The sequence below is a fragment of the Gymnoscopelus braueri genome (genome assembly GCF_963280865.1).
Source record: "Gymnoscopelus braueri genome assembly, chromosome: 17".
In the NCBI taxonomy this organism is placed as follows: Eukaryota; Metazoa; Chordata; class Actinopteri; order Myctophiformes; family Myctophidae; genus Gymnoscopelus; species Gymnoscopelus braueri.
This window is the reverse complement of record NC_137617.1, coordinates 37458939-37478798: the sequence shown is the minus strand read 5'-3', so window position 1 is coordinate 37478798 and position 19860 is coordinate 37458939. Positions and strand designations below refer to the sequence as shown.

At 42.3% G+C, this 19860-nt stretch overlaps 1 protein-coding gene across 1 annotated transcript; it reads left to right on the top strand.

Annotated features, from left to right (window-relative positions):
- Window positions 1–498: 498 nt before the first annotated feature.
- LOC308105121 (carbohydrate sulfotransferase 15-like) lies at window positions 499–19436 on the top strand (the record flags this gene model as incomplete). Its single annotated transcript, XM_080455753.1, has 7 exons — window positions 499–795; window positions 4416–4740; window positions 9163–9306; window positions 11719–11878; window positions 12790–12949; window positions 14511–14658; window positions 18694–19436. The coding sequence occupies 7 exons, from the start codon at window positions 499–501 to the stop codon at window positions 18897–18899; spliced, it is 1440 nt and encodes a 479-aa protein (XP_080311879.1). The 3' UTR covers window positions 18900–19436.
- Between the last annotated feature and the right edge of the window lie 424 nt (window positions 19437–19860).

The following is a 19860-nucleotide window of genomic DNA, read 5'->3' as shown; positions in this document are numbered from 1 at the left end:
CGCGTGTTGCGCACATGCACGAAAATGCGCGTGCACGTGAATGCGCGTGCACGTGAATGCGCATGCATCTACGCTCCCCCACTTCTAAAAGCAGCACTACTGAACACACACACTGTCACATTGGATATGTTATCCAATTAATTCTTGTTATTTAGAACTTAATATATATTTACATGAACTTATATAGACTTTAACGCGTGTGTGTGCTCAGGGGTGATGGCCTCCATAAGATGAATCTGAGGGCGGAATTGCAGATAATTACAGGAGTGCTGCAATAATCGTATGTGTAGAAACCGGTTTCTTCCTCCCAGCGCCTGAGCTCCTAGACATCTGTTGTTAATGAGTGGCCATTAAAAAAACCCGTTTAGCCGTCAAACCGGTTCCGGTTTTGGCCTGGTCAACGTTAGTATCCACCAAACGCCACTGCCGCTGACAATACAGTAAGTCTACTGCAAGTGGTCGCTGCTGCTGCAGATGGACGACTCGACGACGGCGACCATGAGCCTGTTCGCCGTGCTGGAGCGAGTGCCGGCAGCGTCGGCGAGGGCGACGAGGCAGTGCTGGAGCACGCTGGGCTGCTTCCGCAAGGTCAAGCTGTACGTTTTCCTGTTGGGCCTGGCCGTCACGTTCCTCATCATGCCCTCGTACATCCTGACGGGGGACAAGAAGGGCTTCCTCCTCACCCCGTCCCCCTTCCACTTCGCCAGCGGAAGCCTGGTGGTCAGCAGCCCAGGGCCGTTCAGCAGCACCAGGCAGCTCCCGGACCGCAAGGCGCTGATGAGCAGCGATCCATATGTGAGTTACAACCACATCACGATGTGCGTCTGGATTTATTTCAGTCAGGTGGGGTGGGGGTGAGGGATTAGGCCAGGGGTCGGCAACCTTTTTGACATGAAGTGCCATGTTTTTATTTTCTTGATAGTCAGTGTGCCATATCAACATTTAAGTTTAAAGGTAGGGTAAGTGATATTTTTCTGATTCTGATTTTACACTTGGTTTAATGCTGAAAATAGCCGATCTACAAGCCAATCTACAAGCTCACAACGCCTCGCGCTGACTTGTTTGTTTTTTGTTAAAAAGGTTAAAGTACTATTCTGATAGTAATCATTGCTACAGAGCGTTTGTTCTGTCACAGGGGTCTCTCCAGCTCTTTAGTAAACAGAATATAGTCCATTTTCAGGTAGGTGACAAAATTTAAGCCAATCAGGAGAGAGCACTGAAAATACATTTTCGATTTAATAAAGACCTGGAGAGACATGGGAGAGTCCTTTTACACTCTATAGCAATGAGTACTATCAGAATATCGAGCTATTTAACACTTATTTTAACCAAAAATAAATCACTTACCCTACCTTTAATTATGGCAACACATAAAAAAGAAATTCCAAAAGATTTTGGCTGTCCATATACATAGGCTACAAACGTTTTCTTTCACATCAGGACATTGTAATGATCAGAATAACCCCCACCTATCTCCCAGACCACCCCATCTTATTCAACAGTCAGAGTTTGCATACCTGGACATAACACGTTTTATTGACTCTGCCTTGTCTGCTTGATCTTTGAAAGAAAGAACAAATCCTTTCTCTCACACTTATACCAGTGTGCCAGTGATTACCCTTCCCTGTGCCAATGCCTTAGGTTGCCTACCCCTGGATTAGGCTTTTAGATTGTGCTGGCAAATTGTTTCGGAAGGCACACTGTGGGGCAATGCACACCCAAGTGATTTCATAAAGGTTATCTTTAAAATGTAATTAGAATGCAAAATGTGGCCGGGCGTGTTTTGATTAACAGTCTCAGACGTCTTCAAAACCGGAATTGTTGGAGACGCCCGAGAGAGAGATTTGAATCAGTATTCTTGCCTACAAGTTGGCCTCACCGTGTTCCATCTAGACTTTACTCTCACACATTGCCATTTCTAATTTCATTTGCGCGCCGATAAAATGGCTCTGAAAACCTTGTGTAACACTCCAGGTTACTCCAGATAATTGCATGTGTGCTTAGCACCCGATTTGTCCCGCCTCCAAGTCCCCCCAAGGGATTTGAAGCTCAAAGTCGTCCCACAGTCATCCCACAGTTTGGCCCCCGTCTTCCTTGACCGCCTGCTTCAATTAATTCCTAATCCTAATGATAATGGGCTTTTGCCATCTCTATTTGGCAACTAATTTCTTATTGAGTGGGCTAATGAATAAGGGAACATGGTTTGGGGGGCGATCAATATCGAATCTCGCCGCAGATTGCGCAAGTACTTGTCCTTAAATGCGCTCGGTCTCATCAGCGACGAGCGAGTTATTGCATAACATCGGACCTTTTCACATAATAGAGACAGGAGTTTTGAAATGCGGGGGAGTTTATGAAGAGTGAAATGGGAAGCTGCCTTCAAGCTGTCAGGAGAACAGGGCCACCTCTAGACCTGTGTATGACTCAGAATCACACCTCCGGGCTCCGGTGGGAGCAGAGCGTACTGTACGAAGAAAAACATCAGCGTAAACGAGATACATAGAGGAGAGTGACAGACAAGCTAAGAGAGGTGATGGGATAGAAATGAAGTGTGTTCATTTTTGATGCTCCAGAAACAAAGTCCTCCAGCCCGCGGTCATCATAACGCTGAACTCCCACACAGATGGTGTCAGCCTATTGTCTATGTCTGATATAACACACACACACACACACACACACACACACACACACACACACACACACACACACACACACAAGTGGCGTTTGGTGGAGTCTAACGTTGACCGGGCCAGAACCGGGCCAGAACCGGTTTGACGGCTAAACTGGTTTTTAATGGCCACTCATTAACAATTCGGCCGAATGCAAATGAGCCCCACTTGAAAACAAAGGCAACTTTCTGTGGTCGGCTACAACAGAATAGGGTGAGGACCTGCTAATGTTGATTTTTAGTTTTTTCCCCCCCCCCTGGATCCTACACAGGGACAAGTTGTGTTTACAGACCGGGCCATGGCCTCGTTGGCCCCAATGACGATACGCGCCTGACACACACACACACACACACACACACACACACACACACACACACACACACACACACACACACACACACACACACACACACACACACACACACACACACACACACACACACACACACACACACAATCAACCTCAGGGGTACCTGGTGGCTCAGTCAGTAAACCCATTAAAGGTTCTGTGACATTCATTTTCACTTTTTTTTATTTTTTATGTTTTTTGGGGGGTTTTCTGACCTCAATTACACCAAAAAATCTGAACTTTGAACATTCAGTGGATTTTCTGTGGTCTGGGGTTTTCTGAATAATTAGGCTGAAAAGTAATCTGAGCTTGGCCCTTGGGCAATGAAGTCACAGGCCATTAATCCCGCCCACTCTCCTCCTCGCCCCTCCCCTCCCTTATCCTTTCCTTCGGGGGGGGGGGGGGGGGGGGGGGGCGGCGGAGCAGAGGCGATGATTGACAGGCAAAATCCCTCAACAGCGACACCCGCAGGCAAAGATTTATTTTTTCATTGCAGTTCAAAAGGCTTTAGAAATGTGAGAGAAAAACACCTGCCATGGATCACTGGAGTGGATTTTTTTTGTTAAAAGTTTTTATACACGTTTGAAGGACCATGACAAAGACTTTTAATGTGTGGTAAAACTGAATGTCATGAAACCTTTAAGGCCTGAGGTTCCGATTCTACAAAATGCCTTCTAAATCCTGACCGTTTTCTGAAAAACGTATGTTACTATATCAGTGAATCTCAAACTTTTTCATGTCAAGGACCTCCAAAATTTAATGTATTTGGCCGCCGACCCCCATCTGAAAATGTTTTGTTCCAGGGACCCCCAGAAGGAAAGATTTGAGTTACAAATGTTTGCTTTAAAATATATATATTCAAATATATATTCAAATATTTGCACAAGTTTTCACGATTTTTCAAAAAATAGCTGATCTACAAGCTCATAGCTCGGCACTCGGTGCCGCGCTATGAGCTTGTATATCTGCTATTTTTGAATAATAAAATAATGGTTTAAGTGGATACACAGATACAAGCATTTTATGCCCCTATTAAGCACGAGTACCTGGGTTTGAATGCGTCTTGCCTCGCATGTCTTTCTCCTCTCTCTCTCTGTCCTTGGGTTTCCTGTCTCTCTAATCTACACTAAAATGTCCGAAATAAAGCAGAAGATGCCAAAAATAACTTTTCAAAAAGGAAAATCAGCCTCAATGTTTGTCCGATCAACTAGTGGAACTAGTTTAATCCTCCATTCCCTAGTATCTGAAGCTGGCATAAACACTGATCAGCTCAAGGTTTTTATCAAATTTTGTATACAATTCCTCTGAAAATGGCCTCCTTTATCTGGGAATGTGTGTCGAGACTCACCTGCCTTTGGGAGCTTTTAACGCGCATTTTTTTCTTTTGTCTTTTACAGCTGTTTTCAGTCATCCCCCGCAAATTCCTGCCCGGCGTGAAGAACCCATGCTGGTACGAGGAGTGCACCGGGAATATCACTACGGACCCTTACAGGACAAACCTCTTCACATTGCACACCGTGTTCGAACACCTGAGGAACACTTTCCGGGAACACTTGTTTCACCGCGGCGGGAAATACTACCGCATGCGGTGCCTGCCGTATTTCTATATCATCGGCCAGCCAAAGTGCGGCACGACGGACCTGTACGACCGACTGCGGCTGCACCCCGACGTCACGTTCTCCATCACGAAAGAGCCACACTGGTGGACTCGCAAGAGGTTTGGTGAGTTTGGAAACACTCCTCGTCCCACTGCAGACGCTCTGCACACGCTCCCATGGCAAATGGGTTCCCGGGACAGTGCACAATAACGCATACTGTAGGTGTTCAAAGTGGGGGGCTGTGGCCACCCAGGGTGCCAACAGGATCAGGGACGCCAGGGGGGCCAATTGGAAAGTTGAGGAAAAATAAAAAATAAAATAAAATAAAAACTAACAAAAGATTTCAATTCAATTCATAAGATTATTGTGCCAGTTTAACCATGCACTTTAAACCTGGCGTCCCTATTTGGGGCATGTCATTATTGTCAAATGATCGGCTATTTTCATTCATTCTTTTTTTTCTTCTTTATATGCTTTTTTCAAGCAATTTCTTTCAAGCCATTTCTTAATACCAATATTCTTAGTATAAAATAATGGTTATATAGGCTATAGCAAAAACAAATCTAAAATGACACAGATGCGTTCCCGTATTGAATGGGTTAAGCGTTGTGTCTGTTTCACACGTGCAGCATGCAGCATATTTCACCATTCTTTGTGACACACAGCGTCAAATGCTGTGGTGGATGAATACCACTTGAAACGCATGAATGAGGCCTCACGTCATTTCCAAGCCTCTTCGTGCACCACATTAAAATCAGTGCACGGTTTCCTGTTTTCACTTCTGCTGCCGCACAATGTTTGAGCGTCTTATTTTTGTTGTTACAACTGTTTCTGTCCTCACGCACAGACACAGAGGTCATCTTTACGTCCTTGTTTAGCCCTTAGTGCTTGCCGTAGAAATGCTTTTCAATCACGTCCTTTTAAAATACTGGATAATAAGTTGAAAGATTGTGTTCTGTAGAACAGTGGTTCTCAAACTTTTTCATGTAAAGTACACCCAAAATGACCGCGGACCCCCATCTCAAAAGTATTGTTTCAGGGACCCACCAGAAGCAAAGATTTGAGTTAAAAATGTTAAAAAAGATTTTCACACATTTTCAAGATTGTTCAACAATAGCAGATCTACAAGCTCATAGCGCTGCACTCGGTGCCGCGCTATGAGCTTGTATATCTGCTTTTTTTTATTATTATTTTTTATAATGTTGCTAAAGTATATAATAATAGTTAAAGTGGTTAAAATGATTGTGACGCTATATTAACAAGTTTAGCTGGGGACCCCCTGGTACACCCCCAAGGACCCTTGGGGGTCCCCGGACCCCACTTTGAGAACCATTGCAGTAGAATGCCTGAGAATAATTTTTACACTGCCCTCAATTATTATCTTGTTCTTCAGCCCTTTTGACTCAAAAGGTCATTTCGAAGTTTCATGAAAATTCAGCAATCTGGTCTCAAGTTATTTTGCAGTTAGTCCATGACTATTCAGAAATAGCAGATATACAAGCTCATAGTGCGGCACCGAGTCTGCTATATTTGAAAAAAAATTAAAATAATATTTTGTTCCAGGGACCCCCAGAAGCAAAGATTTTAGTTACAAATGTTCGCTTTAAAAAATATTTATTCAAAGATTTGCACACATTTTCACGGTGTTGGAGCTTGTAGATCTGCTATTTTTGAATAGCCAAAGAAATCTTAAAATGACACATGATACTTTCCCGGTCTTAATGGATTAAATATAATGGCGTATGACTCCAAAGGCAAAGTTTAGGATTAGGTCTCAGCTTCATCAGAGCCCCATTGACACCCATTATAAAATGAGAGTTAAAATGTTTCAAAACGTATCAAACATTTTGTGAAAAATATTAGTGGAGGTACTTGTGTGGCCTACTGGCAGTGTGCACAAGATATGTGGCCTGGATCGGTCAAGTGATTTGGGGGATTAGCACCAGACACACTGTTCTAGAAGGCTAGACTCTGGTCAGTATGCCGTAAAAACGTAATGCAATAAATTAGCCCTGAGACACCATTTGGTAAGAAAGAACCCAGAACCAGTGTTGATTTCGTTGACTAAAACTAAGACGAAAAATTTTACGATGAGCTAAGATGACTAAAACTAAGACTAAATATATTGACAATTTCGTCAACAAATAAAAACTAGACTCAAATGTTAGTGAGGGACTAATAGAGAAGAGATCCAGTAGAACTAAGACAAGCCATTTTATGCTTGGTTGCGCTTGGGTGTTGCGCTCTGAAAATAGCAGATTTACAAGCTCACAATGCGTTGCGCTGCGACGCGTTGTGAGCTTGTAGATCGGCTATTTTCAGCATGCAACCAAGTGTAAAATCAGCCATTACGACGCCATCAAATAAAATGTAGTTGATTAAATCAACTGTAGATTTAGTCGACTAATAATCTTATGATATTTTGTCGACTAAAACTAGACAAAAACTAAAACATTTCAGATGACTAAAATATGACTAAAACTAAATCAAAATTTGTTTTCCCAGAGACGCGGTTATTGTCTCCGCCAGGCCGAAAGGCATGGCGAGAGAGTATGTTTTACCCTCTGTCCGTCCGTGTGTGTGTCCGTGTGTCCTGTCTGTGTGTTAGCAGCTAATCTCTGGCACCGTTGGCCCGGTCGCTGCGAAACTGTGCACACACACTCCCTGGATGCCAATTCAGAACCTCTACCTCAAATTTTTCACATGGGCCTGTTATAGCGCCACCTGGAGGCCGATTTGTGCAAAACCATTTTTTTTTTACATTACTCCTACAGATTTTATCCAAACGTCATGCAAATCGGTACACAGTATCTCTATAGTCATGTGATCAACACGGATCTGTCCGATTTCCCATATTCCATCCTCATTGGCTAAGGTTCGCTTCCAAATGTGCAGGATTGGTCCGTTTTGAACAAAATGCCTCAAATCATGAACGCAGCTTGCGATTTCCGTGAAATTTCACAAACACATTCCCACTAGGCCAAGGAAGAAATGTCACCCTTTTTCACATTGGCCTGTTATAGCGCCACCAGCAGGTCTAATTTAGCAAAACACATTTTTGGAACAAAATGCCTCAAATCATGAATGCAGTGTCCGATTGCCGTGAACGACCTAAGAATAAATGGCACCCTTTTCACATTGGCCTATTATAGCGCCACCAGGAGGCCACAATAACGTACCTGACCTGGCGGAGACCTGTGCTCCGAGGAGCACTTTTTCTAGTTTGGATTGGATTATAGAGTTCAGTTCATTATTAGAACGGACCCAGAGGGTTCAGACTGCAAAGCAGGCAAACATTCTCTTAGTTTTTGTTGTTTTTTTGGCAAGCCTTCCGCAGCACAGTGCAACGCCTCAGTACCATTCCCAAAAACTACTACAGGCACGGCTTTTGTTTTCACCCTTTAACTGAAACAGTCATTTGGATTCATGAATAATAGAGAGCCTTCGGCAGCGCGAGAGGCTTTCAGCTATCAGCTGTAACTTAGAACTTTTATCGACGTGTTTTAGGGAGATTATAGTGCAGATAGACAGTAAATCAGGAGATGGTGCTCCAGTATGCGGAACAACAACAAAAATAAGCAAGCAACAGGGAAAACACATTCTAGCTGTATATACATTCCTTAACTTTTTCACCTAAGTTTACATACCGTACATACACACTGTGATATTTATAACTGTTAAGGCTCATACAACATGCAAATCCTGAATTTCCCTCCTGGGATCAATGAAGCTCTATCTACCGTATTTTCCGCACTATAAGGCGCTTATAGTGCGGATGCGCCTTATAATCCGATGCGCCTTATATATGTATCAATATTGGTTCCCTTGGTTTCCGCACTATAAGCCGCACCGTCAGTGCGCCTTATAGTGCGGATGCGCCTTATAATGCGGTGCGCCCTATATATGAAAATAATACATTTATTGAAGGTGCGCCTTATACTCAGATGCGCCTTATAGTGCGGAAAATACGGTACATTCCACACCCAGAAACCAGTTTTGAGTGGTCAGATATAAATAAAATGTATTTAAAAATGTATTTCTAGGGTTAGGGTTAGGACTAGGGATATAAGACATGCATATTTTGAGTATGCAGTATGTATTTTGCTATATGGAATCATAGTAAAAGTCAAAGCCCATCTCCCCCCCCCCCCCCCCCCCTTGAGCTGTTTACTTTACATATTTTTGTTTTTGTTTTCAAACTGTTTTATGATATTTTGCATAGTAGTGTATATTTGTCTTTCATTAAATGTTTCTATGAACTGAAGAGACACTTATTTACTCAGGCTTTTGGCAATTCATTTGTTTATTTTGTGTACTGTAAAGCGTCCTTGGGTTTCAGAAAGGCGCAATATAAATTCAAGTTATTATTATTATTATTATGAATTGAGTACAAAGGACCCCAATGGAAACAAGCCATAGGCCTTTTTGGGTTTAAAATCCTCTTAGTCCTCAGACCTTGTATTAAACTGTACTTTCCTGTGCTTTTTTTGCAAACTGCTGATAAAGTATTCAATCAATCAATAGTCTTCTCTCCATCCTCTTGTAGGTACCATGGGTCTTAGCGGAGACTTCCATCATCGCCATCCAGTGGAAGACTACCTGGACTTATTCGACGAGGCAGCTTACCAAATCCAGAACCACCTGAACGCAAACTCTAGTGGAGCCTCCAGCCAACGCAACATCATCACGGGTAAATCTCGTTGTGATGTAATGATGGCCTAAATGTATTAAGCACACAGCCAATGACGAGTACGATGAGTTGTGTGTTTTCAGTGGTATTAGATGGCACTGTTCGCTAACCTGGGAATCACCATTTGACTCCCAGAGAAGCAAAGCAACAAGTATATCACGTGATCGCAAAAAAAAAACAGCCTGTTCCCTTCCTTGTTGTTCGATTTGGGAAAATGGCCTTTTCTCTTCTGTTGCTTTTCGGCCAAAACAAGCTACATTCAACTGCCCATATCTATGGAACAGATGATTGCGGAGATGATTTTCTGCTCTCCGCTTGAATCTGTCGGGGGGGTTCGTCATATCGCGTACGCACTGGCCTACAAGTGGGCGTGCCTTCAGATCAGGAAGCAGGCCGCGCTTTACCAAATCAAATGTAGTGGGCGGGATTTACGTGTCTGCCGATCCTTCCCCACTAGAAACAAACCGAAACTCATTTAACAATAGCGTCCTCGGAGCAGACAAAACCACGGAAAGATATTCACATTTTAACTTGCTCTTTCATCATAGAAACAAGTGGGCTTCTAACCAAAACGATCCATGTTCTCTGGGAGAAGAGGTGTTAGTGTTCCACTGTTTTCACTTAGCTCCCTGTTTTCACTTAGCTCCCCCCAGAGCTATTAGTGAAAGAGTAAAAAACAGCAGAGGGTGCTGTTTTTCCTTTTTTATTTGGCAATGGGTTCCCAGATTGGCTTCTTAACTATCCATCATTTAGCTGGGGACCCCCTGGAACTCCCTCAAGGACCCCTGGGCGTCCCCGGACCCCATTTTGAGAACCAATGCATTACAGGCTATAGAAGCATCGCCACGCGATGGACACGGCTGCAAGTCTCCCCCTTCCATAATTTCACTCACAAGCCGGGGGCGTTTACCATTTTGTCTTTCTCCCGAATTTGTGTTCAAAGTAACGTGTTGCCCTGTGATCAGCGTTGTGTTCCTGCCACGGAGCCTCTGTCCTCTTCATTTTACAGTAACGTGGCCTGTCTCCCACGTTCCTGTTTGCATTCCAGAGGCTTTTTTTAGTGGCGAGCTGCTGAAAATGCTGTGTTTTCCAAATCAAGCGGAGCGCCAAGAGAGTGGGCAATGATGTCTGTATTATGTTGAATGCAAAATAGATTATGAACATGTGGTGTAAAGTAACTAAGTACATTTACTCAAGTACTGTACTTAAGTAACATTTTGAGGTATTTTTTTACTTTACTGGAGTATTTATAATATTCAATACTTTAACTTCTACTCTATATCTCAGAGGCAAATATTTCACTTTTACTCCACTACAATTATTTGAAAACTTTAGTTACTAGTTACTTTGCAGATATAAGTTATTACATTATAAAACATACATTAACCACTTTAGTCCTATCTTATACCTAGGCTATTTGAAAATAGCCGATCTACAAGCTCACAACGCGTCGCACCGTGACGCGTTGTGAGCTTGTAGATCGGCTATTTTCAAACATTTTTGTACTTTTCTTTTGGTACTTTAAGTACATTTTCATACTTTTGTACGTTTACTCAAGTACATTTTTAATTCCGGACTTTTACTTGTAACAGAGTACTTCTACATTGCAGTATTGATACTTTTACTTAAAGTAATACTAGGTAACGTTTTCAACAAAACTAAAGTTAAATTGTATATCTTTTGTCAGTGGCAAAAGTTTCACAACACCCACTCCATGAATTTCACCCCCGGAAGCCTTTTATTTATATATTTTCTATTGAACGTGGACTGGGGGGACTTTCCCGGGAAAATGACGTTCCTGGCCAACGTCATGACGTCGTGGCCGACGTCCCCAGGAACTATCGCAACGGTTTCCTGTTTGGCCAGGAACTACCGCGGTAATAGCAAAAAGGAACCTCACGCTGATGTTAAGAGAATGTAGGATTGGAAGATCGAAAAAGAACAGAAAAAGAAAGCACAGCTCATGGTAACTAATGCTCCACTGGCTAAGAGAAACGATCCGTAGATAGTATAAAACAATTAAAAGATCGCTTTTTGAAACGCTTCCGGCTTCCGGTGAAAACGAATGGAATTCTGGGTAATCGAGGATTACGGAAATTGTATGCAGTGACGGTAGTGACCAGCAGAGGTTGCTAAAAATCGTTATTTGGGATTCTGCATTGTACAACTTTAAGTAACGCATTTGAGTACTTTTTCCACCACTGATAATAGATTATGAACACAATGTCTTTATGTATTTGTATGAGTTTGAGACGATGATGTGTGTGTGTGTGTGTGTGTGTGTGTGCGTGTGTGTGTGCGTGTGTGTGTGCGTGTGTGTGTGTGTGTGTGTGTGTGTGTGTGTGTGTGTGTGTGTGTGTGTGTGTGTGTGTGTGTGTGTGTGTGTGTGTGTGTGTGTGTGTATTCCCGTAGGAGAAGCCAGTGCGTCCACCATGTGGGACAACAACAACTGGGTCTATTTCTATGACAACACAACCGAGGGGGTGGAGCCCCCGTTCCTCACCCTGGACTTCATCCACGCCCTGCAGCCGGACGCCAGGTTCATCGTCATGCTCAGGGACCCGGTGGAGAGGTGGGGAAAATACTCTATTTATTAACCCACTCAATCCGGGAACTCATCTGTGTCATTTTAGATTGTAGTCATATTTTATACTTTGGGCTATTTAAAAAATAGCAGATATACAAGCTCGCAGCTTGTAGATCTGCTATTTATTTTTTTTTAATCATGAAAATTTGTGCAGCTCTTTCAATATAGGCTATGCATTGTTTTTTAAAGCGAACATTTTTAACTCAAATCTTTGCTCCTGGGTGGGGGTCCCTGGAACTAAATATTTTGAGATGGGCGGGGTCCGCGACCAAATACATATAATTTTGGGGGTCCTTCCTGGGGACCCCCAGAAGCAAAGATTTGAGTAAAAACATTTGTTTAAAAAGTATATATTTATTCAATGATTTGCACAAAATATTCACCATTTTTATTTTTGTTGCAGATCTACAAGCTCATAGCACGGCACTCGGTGCCGTGCTATGAGCTTGTATATCTGCTATTTTTTAATACAATTCCAACAATGCGTATTTTTTTTTTAATGCAATTCACAACGCGTCGCGCTGCGACGCGTTGTGAGCTTGTATAGATCGGCTATTTTCAGAGCGCAACACCCGAAAGCAACCAAACATAAAATGACTTGTCTTTTAGTTCTATTGGATGTCTTCTCCACTAGTCCCTCATTAACATTTTAGTCTAGTTTTTATTTGTTGACGAAATTGTCAATATATTTAGTCTTAGTTTCAGTCATCATAGCTTAGTTTTTATTTCATTTTTGTCAGTGGAAAAAGGTAGTCAACAAACATTTCTCGTCATAGTTTTAGTCGACGAAATCAACACTGAAACAATGCACGAAATCGAATTTCACCCACTTTTTTACTTCTGTAAACCTGTGATGTGACAATAAAGCTGTAAATTCTGCTTCTGCTGTCTTGCAGGCTCTACTCTGATTATCTATATTTCCCAGAAAGCACCAATAAGTCTGCAGAGAATTTCCACAAGAAGGTGTCAGAGTCTCTGCAGCTGTTCGAGGGATGCCTTACGGAGTACACCATGCGCTCATGTGTCTACAACACTACTCTCAACAAGGGCATGCCAGTGAGTGTGCAAGGTGCACCACGCCCCCTTGCTTTTGTCTCACAAAGCTGCATAGGGCCACCGTTCACCAAGTACTAGTGCTTAAGTGCACAGAGAGAGAGAGAGTCAAGATAGAAGAGGTGGACAGAAGTGAAAACCCCCTGTCTTTGTTAGCGGCACGCTAAAGCTTGTACTACTATGAAAAGAGTTGGCTGCTCTGTTAAAATCACAAGTCACACAGTCAACCCCCAAAGAGCCACTCTCTTTGCACAAGAGAAGCCTGGCCTGATCTGCAGCATTCTCACACAGTCCCACACACTCAGTACCACCAGTCAGTATCTGGGCCTTAGGCCAGCGTTTTCCACAGTTGTCCTCAGGCAAAGTGGCCGATCTACAAGCTCAACGCGACGCATTGTGAGCTTGTAGATCAGCTATTTTCAAATAGCCTAGGTATAAAATAGGGCTAAAGTGGTTAATGTATGTTTTATAATATAATAATTTAAATGTATATTTGCAAAGTATCTAGTAACTAAAGTTATCAAATAATTGTAGTGGAGTTAAAAGTACAATATTTGCCTCTGAGATGTAGTGGAGTAGAAGTAAAAGTATTGGAAATTGGAAATACTCCAGTATAGTAAAAGTACCTCAAAATTGTACTTAAGTACAGTACTTGAGAGTAAATGTACTTAGTTACTTTACACCACTGCCCACCATCTCCTCCTCAAGCTATGGACGATGTTTTAACTCTGGCAGTCAATGAGTTAAGGATCGGGGGACCTCTGAAGGTCAATTCTTTACACATTTATGATTAAGATTTACACTCCCGACTGTACTGTGTGGAGATGATAAAGGACACAGCCGGTGAAATTGCTCTCTCTCTCCCAACCTGATGTCCCTAGTTTGTGCAAATCATAATAGGTGAACATCTGCAACAATGTTCCAAGTTTACATGAATAGATAGAAAATAGCAGATATACAAGCTGACAACAAATGGGCATTCTGCTCAGCTGCTCCTCAGTTGTGGAATGCCCTCCCTGTCCTCAGTTGTGGAATGCCCTCACTGACCATCTGAGAGCACCACAGTCCGTTGACGCTTTCAAAAGGGGACTAAAAACCTTTCTTTTTAACAAGGCATTTGCCTAGCTGGACATATTGATGCCTCGTGTGTTTTGTTTAACTTTTAAAACTTTTTTTTTAGCTGCGTACAGCTGGACCTTTGATCTGCATTCTATTAATTTCACAGTTTTATTATTATTATCTTTATTTTTGGTATTTAAAATATGTAGCACTTTGAGATTTGGTTCAAATATAAAGTGCGTTACAAATAAAATGCATTATCATTATTAATTTATTACAACACGTCATGACGCATTGTGAGCCTGCAGATCGGCTATTTTCGCTATTTGTCGCACGTCCGACAAAAAAAACATATTGGGCTTAAGTGGTTAAAAGTGGTGCATGTTTGTTAACCATTGCATGTATTGAATTTGTACTTTGTGTCTTTCTTTCCGCTTAGGGGAGGAATTTGCCTGGACATAAATGGCAGTATCTCATATCGATTCTCTCATTATGTGTCTTGCAGGTGAGACTGCAGATTGGCCTGTACATTGTGTTCATAATGGACTGGCTGACGGTCTTTAGCCAGGATCAGATTCTGGTGCTGCGCCTGGAAGACCACGCCTCCAACAGGAAATACACAATGCACAAAGTCTTCAATTTCCTGAACCTGGGTGAGTGTGCAAAAAATCATCGATAGTAGAACTACAGTAGAAGCCTTAATTGGCACGGTTAATACACTGATGTGGACACAGAAATATTGATTCATGTTGCATTGTCCCTGGTAAATGAATGAATCTCCTTTGGCCAAAGATTCTGCTTTGCAGTGGTGGAAAGTAACTAAGTACATTTACTCAAGTATTGTACTTAAGTACAATTTGAGGTATTTTTACTATACTTTTTACTTTTACTTTTAGAGCAGTAGCGTATGGTGGGTTCTAACGTTGACCGGGCCAGATTCTTAAGTCACAACAATAATGAAATGTAGAGCTATTTCTGGCCCCTCTTTGTACTGTTTACCTGGCAAGAGAACCGGTTTGACGGGGAAACCGTTTTTTAATGGCCACTCATTAACAATTCGGCCTAATGCAAATAAGCCCGATTTGAAAACAAAGGCGACTTTCTGTGGTTGGCTACAACAGAATAGGGTGAGGGGCTGCTAATGTTGTTATGTTGATTTTTCCCCTGGGGAGCAAGGTTTTACAGACCAGGCCATGGCCTCGTTGGCCCCAATGACCGTACGCCTCTGTTTTAGAGTATTTTTAATTGTCTGTACTTTTACTTCTACTCCACTACATCTCAGAGGCAAATATTGTACTTTTACTTCTACAATTATTTGAAAACTTGAGTTACTAGTTACTTTGTAGATTTTGATTATTATTACAAAAAATGCATTAACCACTTCAGCCCTATATACATTTCGGCCATTTGAAAATAGCCGATCTACAAACTCACACTTGTAGATCTGCTATTTTTAAATCATTTTTTATACATTTTATACATTAGAAAACTTACTGCATAATGAGTACTTTCAATTTTTGGTACTTTAAGTACATTTTGATGCCAATACTTTTGTACTTTTACTCAAGTCAATTTTGAACTTTTACTTAACGTAACAGAGTATTTTTACATTGCGGTATTGGTACTTTTACTTACGGTACGTACAAAATGTGAGTACTTCTTCCACCACTGCTATACTTTGTATGAGCCGTTAGAAGTTTTAGCTTCCTACAGTACAGTATATGCGGGAGAGGCTGTGGTTAGAGAGCAGCAGTCATTCTTTCATCTGTGCAGCGATCAATACGAGGCCAGGCCAGGTGGTAACAGGCATAGGTAATGATGCCTCTCTAAGTCTATGTATACGACTGCTGCAATATAGTCGAAGAATGTACAATAAATGATTTGTAATGATTTGTTTTTCGCTGCTTGTCCCCTTGGGCTCTCTCAAGGAGCATGATCTGAATCTCTCAGCTCCCACAGCAGATCAATGGGCAAACCATTATGCTGTCTTTAGTGTTTAACCCCTTAACACCGGGAAAGCATCATTTGTGTCATTTTAAGACTTCTCTGGGCTATTCAAAAATAGCAGATATACAAGCTCATAGCGCGGCACTCGTTGCCGTGCTACGAGCTTGTATATCTGCTATTTTTTAATAGCCCAAAGAAATCAAGAGACACAGTATGCGTTCCCGGCTTTAATGGGTTAACCCATGTGCCATCCCCGTTGAACCTATAGCAAAGTCTGCTTCGTCTGCACTCAAAAAGCCTCTCTCACTATAACCTCCTCACACTTTGGCCTGGCTCAGCACAAAAGGCTCCACCTTAAACTGGTGAAGGAAATAGCTTTTTAGTTAGGGGTCTGGGGAGGGATAGAGGGAGGGAGGGGGGGAGAGAGAGAGAGAGAGAGAGAGAGAGAGAGGAGAGAGAGAGAGAGAGAGAGAGAGAGAGAGAGAGAGAGTTTACATGAGGGGTGGGCAGCCATGTCTTTACGATCGATCAGTCGATCCCAAGGGGCTTTTTGGTCGATCGTGTGTGTGTGTGTGTGTGTGTGTGTGTGTGTGTGTGTGTGTTGTGTGTGTGTGTGTGTGTGTGTGTGTGTGTGTGTGTGTGTGTGTGTGTGTGTGTGTGTGTGTGTGTGTGTGTGTGTGTGTGTGTGTGTGTGTGTGTGTGTGTGTGTGTGTGTGTGTGTGTGTGTGTGTGTGTGTGTGTGTGTGTGTGTGTTGGCAGTGCCCTCTGCCTGTGCTGTGACAGTGTGACAGCCACTCACTCCGGAGGTTGAATTGCCCTAAAGCTCAGTTCTTCAGAGCCGTTGGTGTGATTATCTCCCTGAAAGTCTGAAATGAATTGGAAGTGAACAGATGCTGATGCTGTGTATTATTATGGAACAGTCCGTTGGACTCTGTTGCACTTATTCTGAGCTACAGTATATCCATGGACCAGCTCTGAATGATCAATACAAGGGAAAATGTGAAAAGAAAAGAAGGAAGAAACATATTTTTCATTAATATTTGTATACATTTTTGTAGATGGACTATTTTCACCGCGCTATACCATTGTACCATGAAATACAAATCAGGCTTAAGTGCTTAATGTGCTTGCAAGAATGCTTTGAGAGAGCACTCGAAGGGGTGGGATGTCTCTTGGGCCTGTGTGTGTGTGTGTGTGTGTGTGTGTGTGTGTGTGTGTGTGTGTGTGTGTGTGTGTGTGTGTGTGTGTGTGTGTGATAGAGTTATAAAAGAACGGCGTGCGTGCGTGCGTGCGTGGTTGTAAATAAATGGTAGTAAGGAAATGCTATTAAGCAGTCAGGAAGGCGTTATTATGGATCCCACCGCAGTTCTAGTCAAAACCCGCTGTGATTGGCCAGTAGTCGCTGTGATTGACAGTTCTCGTTTTTGCAACTATGCCTAAACCTAACACTAACCCTAACCCTCAGTAAAACTATGCCTGCCAGGGAGCCAATCAGACACAGGTAAGACGGGTCAATCCTACTGTATAACGTTGGTGGGATTCATAATCACGCGTCAGGAAGCCTCCTCACTTCACCCATGCATAATAAACGTAGAGCTTCAATCCATAACTTTCATGTCCTACCTGGCAGTGTTGATTTCGTCGACTAAAACCTTTTTCACTGACGAAAACTAAACAAAATCTAAGCTATGATGACTCAAACTAAGACTAAATATATTGACAATTTCGTCAACTAATAAAAACTAGACTGAAATGTTAGTGAGGGACTAGTGGAGAAGAGATCCTGTAGAACTAAAAGACAAGTCATTTTATGTTTGGTTGCGACGGGTGTTGCTTATATTTAATCTTATATTTAGGCGACTAAAACTAGACTAAAACTAAAACATTTCAGATGACTAAAATATGACTAAAACTAAATGGAATTGTATTCAAAAGACTATGACTAAAACTAAATCAACATTTTCTGTCAAAATCAACACTCCTCCCTGGTCTCCCACATGAGAGACCAAAATCGCTGCACCTCTGCCAACAAGGCTTCCCTGCTTGGTCAGGGTTAGATATTGCACTATGAGCTTCAGGAAGAATAGTTGTCAACCTGTAGGTGTCCTTCCCAACACCAGGGTCTAAATGTCTCAATGGAATTGTGGGGAGAGACCCACCTCCAACCACTGCAGATGTACCGGTATACTTGTATACTGTATACGTGTATACTTTATATTCAATATTATTATTGTATTTATTTATTTATTGGCCTTCTCGTATTGTGGTGTGTCTACTTAATGGCTGTAGTGTGTTCAACCCCTTGCAGGTCTCTTTGTAAGGAAAGGTGCGTCATGCTAGGGGCGTGACAGACTGAGAAGCACACAGTCTTTAGACCTCGTTTGCGTGCGGGAGATTTATTTTTGTCTTATTTTATTCTATCGCAAGTTTAGTTCAACCTGCAACAAGCGTCTATTATTTCAGTCTGTCCAAGAGTGACTCACACATAAAGATTGGTTAAAGTTTTATTCAAATAAGTTCCAGATGGCAGCTTTAACAACTTTCAACATGGCATTCCTATTTTGGGCATGTCATTATATAGGCCAAAAATTGTGAAAATAGCAGCTATTTTGACTAAACAATAACTACATTGGATCCATGGGTGCTCCGGTTCTTTTTTCCATAACCGTTTTGGACATACAAGGTTTCTATCCAAGGTTTCTAGCAAACAAATATAAATTGATATGTTTGTGTTCTAACAGGGCCAGTGACGGAGCAGAAGGAGGCAGAGATCACTCACAGCCCGGCCTCCAACACCAGGCGGCCGGCCGACAAGAACCTGGGCCCCATGCTGCCCATCACCAAGGAGATCCTGAGGGACTTCTACACGCCCTTCAACGAGAAGCTGGCCAAAGTTCTGCGGAACGACTCCTTCCGCTGGGAGAAGGACCATTCGAAGCATATTTAAATGCCTGATTTTTATACCGTGGTTGTGTCACGCAACTAAGTATAAAATCATCCTTATAAACGACTGTCTCGCACTCAGAACGAGGAGGAAGAGGAAGGCGATGAAGAAGAAGGGGGGGGGGGGAAGAAACCACTGACACATCAACCGGCGATCATTATTTTTGGTTATTTTAGTTTCATCTCTATAAAGTGCCCATGGAAAATCGATGTTATTTAAATTATTTTTTTAAGTTATAAAAAAAGTGGAGATGAATCAAATCAAGAACAAAGAACAAAATAGCACAACTGGGTTTGTTCCAATGATTTCCTTTGTGTGTGAATGTGTGAGTGTGTGTGTGTGTGTGTGTGTGTGTGTGTGTGTGTGTGTGTGTGTGTGTGTGTGTGTGTGTGTGTGTGTGTGTGTGTGTGTGTGTGTGAGAGTGTGTGAGAGAGTGTGTGAGAGTGTGTGCGTGCGTGCGTGCGTGCGTGCGTGCGTGCGTGTGCGATATTGATCCTTTTTTGTGACCAGATGTACAAAATAAAACAGTGGACTCAAAGAGTTAAGACTCCTGTGTTGTCTGGCTTGGTTTGATGTGTTTTGTTTCAAATATGTGTAATAAGGAGGTCATACTGTGTTCCAGAGTCCAAACCACTTTACTTGGTGAATCGTTTTTCTCTTAATTTCTACTTAGATTTCACATTAATTAAAAACAAAAAAGTCTGGCTCAGGGCCTGCTCTCTCTCTCTCTCTCTCTGAATGAACTGAATCTGAAGTATATAAACAAGGCTATGTCTCAAAATAGCCAAGTGAATGGATAACTAAATAAGTAAATACAAAGAGTGAGAAGAAAGATACATTGAATATGGTATAAACAGCATACACACTGGCACTGGACAAAGACCTAAGGGGAAGCACAGCTCTGATAATAAGGGTAGCAGTATTTTGTATACCAACACTGCCATCTACTGGTGGATGTGCCAAC